General features: G+C 45.9%; 1 protein-coding gene across 2 annotated transcripts; it reads left to right on the forward strand.

Moving 5' to 3' along the window:
- The first annotated feature begins 316 nt into the window (after window positions 1-316).
- On the forward strand, window positions 317-5,752 carry ZNF397 (zinc finger protein 397). Of its 2 annotated transcripts, none has more exons than XM_081811287.1 (4): window positions 317-406; window positions 2,272-2,768; window positions 3,033-3,156; window positions 4,680-5,752. In XM_081811287.1, the coding sequence occupies exons 2-4, from the start codon at window positions 2,352-2,354 to the stop codon at window positions 5,729-5,731; spliced, it is 1,593 nt and encodes a 530-aa protein (XP_081667413.1). In that variant the 5' UTR covers window positions 317-406; window positions 2,272-2,351; the 3' UTR covers window positions 5,732-5,752. The 2 variants fall into 2 exon arrangements, with proteins under 2 accessions (XP_081667413.1, XP_081667414.1); XM_081811288.1 differs by lacking the exon at window positions 317-406 and adding an exon at window positions 469-1,272.
- Window positions 5,753-6,978: the final 1,226 nt, after the last annotated feature.

Raw genomic sequence — 6,978 nt, forward strand, 5'->3', positions numbered from 1 at the left:
GAAACTCACTACAATTACAGGAAAATCTTAATACTTTCCTGGGAAACTGCAGCTGAGATGATAGGGAGTGGTGTGCGGGAGGCGGGTGCCAGCGGAGGAGGCCACACTAGGAGGCAGCCAAGGCGGGGGGCGGCACCCTCCAGGGTGGGACGACCTCTCCCAAAGGCGCCCGCCTCCCAGCTCACCCTCGCCGGGGCCTCGGCGCTCGGCGGGGCTGGACGCCAGAGAGGGAAGGCGGTGGGAACGAAGGATCCGCGGCGCCGATTGGCTGCCTGTGAGCACGGGGCGGGGCGCACGGAGGCTCCCGAGGACGCGCGAGCGGAAGGCCGCGGGAGCGCACTTCCGGTCTTTGTGGCTTGCCGCTCCGAGTCAGCGGCTTGCGCCTTGGGCGCTGCTGGGCTTCGCGGTGAGGGACGCGGGCCCCGAGCGGAGGGAGGGTGGGGAGGGCGGGGAGGGCGCGCGGCCCGGGCGGCGGGCGCGAGGTGAAGGAGCCCTGCTACCCGGGCCTGCCCATCCCCTTGTCCGGGCGGCGTTTCCGAGCGTCCTGGGGAGCGTGAGGAGGCCAGCTCAAGCCCGTGCTTTCCAGCGGAAAGGACAGTTGCTCCCCCACTCTGTGACTTCGCAAATGCTGTAGTTTACACCGGGCTATAAAAATAGGGTAATGCGGCCGGGCTGGCTTAATAAACCTAAATATTAGCCTAAATATTCTAATCTCTAAAGTTTAGTGTTAGGATCAAATTGTATTGATCTGTCCTGCTGTTTTCAAGGGCATACCCTCCTGTCGATAATCACCCATCCTAGAATCAGGTCATGTGTGAGCTCTGTCACACAATTTAACACATAATTATTTGTTGCCATATTTCACTCTATAAAATGTTTACTGAGGCGCCTGGGTGGCTCAGTCGTTAAGCGTCTGCGTTCGGCTCAGGTCATGATCGCAGGGTCCTGGGATCGAGCCCCGCATTGGGATCCCTGCTGGGCGGGAAGCCTGCTTCTCCCTCTCCCACTTCCCCTGCTTGTGCTCCTGCTCGCGCTGTCTCTCTCTGTTAAATAAAATCTTTAAAAGAAAAAAAATACTGTTTACTCCCCTATATTCTAAGCTTGAGAACTGAGATTAACCTTTTTGCTGTTTTCGTGTTTCTATGATAACGGACATGTTTTTCAGCACACAGTAAGCATTTAACAAACACTTCTTGGTTAATTCCTCTGTAGTTTAATTTACTCACAAGCAAAAAATCTTTGTCTTTTGCCTGGCTCACGACAGAGCCCATGGTAAGTGCCTCAGTGCTTGTTGAAGAAATGCATTGAAAACTAAATTTGATCAAATGGCAATTAGAAGAAAAGTGTTTTTATTTAAATCAACTCATTTAACATGAAGTTTTTAAAATGTTACTCCCGCAAATGAAAATCAACATCATTTGCCATAGATGGAAGGTAACTACAAATATATTTTTATTATTTAATTTTTATATTTTATTTTATTTATTTTTTTAAGATTTTATTTATTTGACAGCGAGAGAGGGAACACAAGCAGGGGGAGTGTGAGAGGGAGAAGCAGGCTTCCGCTGAGCAGGGAGCCCGATGCAGGGCTTGATCCCAGGACTCTGGGATCATGATCTGAGCCGAAGGCAGATGCTTAACCGACTGAGCCACCCAGGCACCCCTATTTATTTAATTTTTAAAGACATTATTTATTTATTTGGTAGAGAGAGAGAGCACAAGCAGAGGGAGAGGGAGAAGCAGGCTCTCTGCTGAGCAGGGAGCCTGATACCGGCCTCAATCCCAGGACTCTGGGATCATGACCTGAGCCAAAGGCAGATGCTTAACCGACTGAGCCACAGAGGCGCCCCTAAAAATAAATTTTTAAAAGTCAGCATTACTAAATCCTAGCTAGATACTGTTACCCTTAAGAAGTCTGAGGCTTATACTTTATTGAAAAGGGAGTTCTGCAAGTTTTACAGATAAGTTAAAGACAGATTTTTTTCTCCTTGATACCATCAGGATTGAAAGAATTGAAAAGGAAATTTCTCATTATGTAATTCATGGTAATATTGCATTCTTTTGCTTCTAAAATAATTTATGCATTAGTGGCAGAAATTCTAAATGGGTGATAAATGGGGTGAATGATCTTTAGTTTGTCACTTGATTATTATTTTAGTTAGAGTCTCAAACTTGTTTCCTTTCAACACATTACTGGATGATCTTTATTATAAGTTCTTAAAAGATTTTTTTTTCACTGCTGTAAGTTAACAGTGCTTTTCTATCTTTCAGAAAAGAAGAGAGTACTCAAAGAAACTCTGAAATACTGTACCCAGTCATAGTGAGCTTTTTGCTCCACTGTTTAAGCCAGAATGGCTGTGGAATCCAGAGCAGTTTCAACCTCGGTACCTCAGAGTCCTCAGGATCAAGAACTAATACTAGTGAAAGTAGAAGAAAGCCTCTCCTGGGGTCAGAAATGTAAGCAGAGTGGGAGCATCAGATCCTGCCAAGAATTGTTCCGCCAGCAATTCAGAAAGTTTTGCTACCAGGAGACACCTGGGCCCCGGGAAGCCCTGGGCCGACTCCAGGAGCTTTGCCATCAGTGGCTGAGGCCAGAGTTGCACACCAAGGAGCAGATCCTGGAGCTGCTGGTGCTCGAGCAGTTTCTGAGCATCCTGCCTGAGGAGCTGCAGATTTGGGTTCAGCAACATAGTCCAAAAAGCGGCGAGGAAGCTGTGACCCTGTTGGAGGATTTGGAGAGGGAATTTGATGATCCAGGGCAGCAGCAGGTGGGAACAGGGAGATGTGATATGTTGTGGGAAGAAAAATGTACAGACGGGAGCATGTGCGTCCTCACAGCAGTGGAATGGAAAATTGTCTCTACGGCACCACACCCTGCAGTGACTACTATGGCCGTACCTGTCTCTGTCCTTAAATAGTTCTTTTTTTCCCTGTCGCCTATCCTGGAGATGTCGTTTCCCTCTTTGAAATTTTTACTAGGCATTTTCCCTGGGGAGTTTTTCACAAAGCTAACCATCTTTTACTGATTTCAGGGACCAGCAGTACCATGGAAGGATTTGACAGGTCTTGGAACATCCCAAGAGTTAACAAACATCCAACTCCAGCCTTTAAAGACACAGCTGAAACCCTGGGAACCTTGCCTTTCCCCCCAAAATGGTAAGAAAGTAGAAACTCATCTGGGAACTGTTATCAGGCCTCTAGTTTTGAGGATACAGAATTAATTACATTTTACAAACATGCCACACCTGAGCCTCTCACTTGTCTTACTCTAGACCAGAGGTATCCACTTCAGCAGCTTTGTATTCAGCAACCCTCCGGAAGTGCAGTCAGCCCTTCGTGTTTCAGTTTCCCTGTCATCTCTTCACTTACTCCTTGATTGTATAACTTAATAGGGTGCTAACACGTGTCTGGTACTGTGGTAGGCACTGGGTCTCTACCTTCAAGGAACTTTGACATCTAGATGGGGTGGTGGACAAGCAAAAGGGCAATGGCAATATAGTATAATAAATTATAGAATAAAAGTAGGCCCTAGGTACTATGGGGACACATGAACACACCTAACCCAACCTTAGAGGTTCAAGGAGTACTTCTTGGAGGAGGAGACACCCAAACTAAGACACCTAAACTAAGATTTGAACTATGAGTAAAAAGAAAACCAGGTAAATAGGTGGGAGGAAGAGTGTCCCATCCTAAAGGGAAAAACTGTTTTTTCTACTCACAGCACTTCTGACACTGGATGTGTGGGATTTTCCCTCACCTTAAGTAACACTAATTTTGAGCCTAATTGCCCAGAATTAGCGAAGATCCCACAGGTTAAAGTTTTGGTCCCACAAGAGTGCCTCCCTCCCCACCCCCCACTTCAGATGCCAGTAGCATGTAATGAATCCCCAGGTCACCCACACTTCTGTCCGATTTGGCTGCAAATCTGACATTCCGTGACCACCTCTTTAGGTTTCATAGTTTGCTGTAATAGCTCACAGAACTCCGGGAAACACCTTGCTTATTCTTACCAGTTTATAAAGGACAAAAGTGAACAGCCAGATGAAGAGGTACATAGAGCAAGATCCAGAAGGGTCCCAAGCACAGGAGCTTCTGTCCCCGTGAGGTTAGAGGTTCACCACTGTTGTGGCCCTTGGATGCATTCACCATCGTGGATGGAACCCCTTTGGGTTCTGGGATCGAGCCCCACATCAGGCTCTCTGCTATGCAGGAGGCCTGCTTCTCCCTCTCCCACTCCCCCTGCTTGTGTTCCCTCTCTCCCTGTGTTTCTCTCTGTCAAATAAATAAATAAAATCTAAAAAAAAAAAAGTTTTGAATGGAAGTGAGGTTGTGTGAAGGAGAAGTGGAGGAAAGGAGCTTGATGTGAAACAGATGAGAAATTTGGTCTTATTTAAATGCTGGTGAACATGAGTCAGCAGAGAAAGAGGGTGAAAATAATAGGAAAGGAATAGTAGCTAATTGATCAAGTGAAGTTTCAGAGGAAGCAGGAAAGAATAAACCTCAAACTGTAGATGTAGGCCTTCATATTAGAAAGTCGGACGGACCAGTATGGGCAATTAAAGAAAGATGTGTGTGGACCGTGACCTCTTTTGTGGGTAGAAGCCTCTGTTTTCTCTCACATGGTGGGTACTGAGAGTGACTAGCGAAATAAAAGTCTGTTTTTGCTGTTATCATTTCAGATTGTGAGAACAGTGTATCAGCGACCAAGAAGGACATTTCAGGAGAAAAATCACAAGGACGTCCCCAGGAACCTTCACCTGGAGGAGTTAGTGAACACAGCAGCGATTTAGAGTGGCAACAAGAAAGTGCTACAGGGGAGAAATTAAGAAGATCCCCTTCCCGAGAGGGCAGTTTTAGTCAAGTAATCTTCACACACAAATCTCTGGGAAAGAGAGACCATCATGAGCCTCAAAGCAGCTTGATTCTAAGTACAAACTCTATAACTTACCAGAAAGTTCCTACAGAAGAGAGACCTTATAGATGTGATGTATGTGGCCACAGCTTCAAACAGCATTCCTCTCTAACACAACATCAGAGAATCCATACTGGAGAAAAGCCCTATAAGTGTAACCAGTGTGGGAAGGCTTTTAGTTTGAGGTCCTACCTGATCATTCATCAGAGAATTCACAGTGGTGAGAAAGCATATGAATGTAGTGAATGTGGGAAAGCCTTCAATCAGAGCTCAGCCCTCATTAGACATCGCAAAATTCATACTGGGGAGAAAGCTTGTAAGTGTAATGAATGTGGCAAAGCATTCAGTCAAAGTTCGTATCTCATTATACATCAAAGAATTCACACTGGCGAGAAACCCTATGAGTGTAATGAGTGTGGGAAAACCTTTAGCCAAAGCTCAAAGCTTATTAGACACCAGCGAATTCATACAGGAGAGAGACCTTATGAATGTAATGAATGTGGAAAAGCTTTCAGGCAGAGTTCAGAGCTGATAACCCATCAGAGAATACATAGTGGAGAGAAGCCCTATGAATGTAATGAGTGTGGAAAAGCTTTCAGTTTGAGCTCAAACCTCATCAGACATCAGAGAATTCATAGCGGAGAGGAACCTTATCAGTGTAATGAATGTGGCAAAACCTTCAAAAGGAGCTCAGCCCTTGTTCAGCATCAGAGAATCCATTCTGGGGATGAAGCTTACGTATGTAACGAATGTGGGAAGACTTTCAGGCACAGATCAGTCCTCATGCGCCACCAGAGGGTCCACACTGTAAATTTGTGAATACAGTGAATGTTGTAAATATTTCGGTCAGATTTTTATCTTTGTTAGTTGAAAGGGTTTACTTTGGAACAAGACTCCAGGCTGGTAAACTACCAGGTCTGGAGTCATTCTGACTTCACTAAGCAGCACTTCCCATGCTAATGCAAATTGTCCCTTGAAAGCTTTTCCTAGGACTAATCAGAACAGCAGACGGAAGAATCACTGCTTCCAGCTTTTCTCTTACCATTAGGAATACTCAGGAAATGAGAAAAATGGGAATATAACATTGAAACCTCATTTTCCATGAGAATGTCATGAAGGGGGTACAGCAACCCGGGCTGTCCCTGAATCTGATTGTCCACATGCCAGGTTTGGGGTATGGTGTGGACAGTATGAGGGACATTTTTGTCTCAGGAATACAAAATTTTACTGGCCAATTAAGAACAGTGACAGGGCAGCAAGACAGATGGGGAGACAGTTCATCGATAATGTGTTGAGCCCAGGGCGGTCCAGAAATGAGGTAGTGGAAAGAATACAAATTAATTTATCCAACAGTTATTTTTTGAGGGCCTGTGTTGTGTCAGGCACTAGGAATACGATGGGAAATAAGACTGTCTCTGCAGTTGAATGGGCAAGGCAAACCGGCATTATGGCATATCAGGGCTCTGTGACATTAAGGAGTACCTGACCCAACCTTGGATCAGGGAAAGTTTCTGAGAAAAATGAACTGAAGGGTGAACAGGAGTTAGCCAGGTAAGTAGGCAGACAGGCCAGGGAACAATATTCCCAGTAGAGGGAACAGACAAAGGTCAGGAAGAATGTCTGGCATGTCTGAGAAAAGGCCATTTTGTGTGGAGTATTCCTGTTGAGTTGCTTTTGAAGTGGAGTCCTGTCTGTAAGAGAAGCATAGATGTAGCAAAGTAAGAGCCGGTGGAGAAGCTTCTGTTATTAGACAAAACCTGGAGTTCCTGGACTACAGGGTAGAGCGGAGCTTTGTCTTGGTCTGGTGTGAGCTGGGGGAAGGGGTTAATAACTAGTTTCCTTGCCTAGGCTCAGCTAGACCTGGTTGGGGCGGAGGGAGGCGGGGTGGTTAGAAAGCCCAGCCTAGCGGGTTAAGCACCTGTTAGAGTTCTGAATCTTCCTTTTCCTAAACAGAAGGACTCCTTTGGTTCTTGAGACTATCAGAGCTGTTGTCCGCTTCCTGCTCACTCACAAGGCTCTGGGTCGGAAGCTGCTCTGGCTTCCACATTTGTTTCTGGGGCTGTACC

Source organism: Leptonychotes weddellii, unplaced genomic scaffold, assembly GCF_054177405.1.
Source record: "Leptonychotes weddellii isolate Sample4059 unplaced genomic scaffold, ASM5417740v2 HiC_scaffold_6833, whole genome shotgun sequence".
NCBI lineage: Eukaryota > Metazoa > Chordata > Mammalia > Carnivora > Phocidae > Leptonychotes > Leptonychotes weddellii.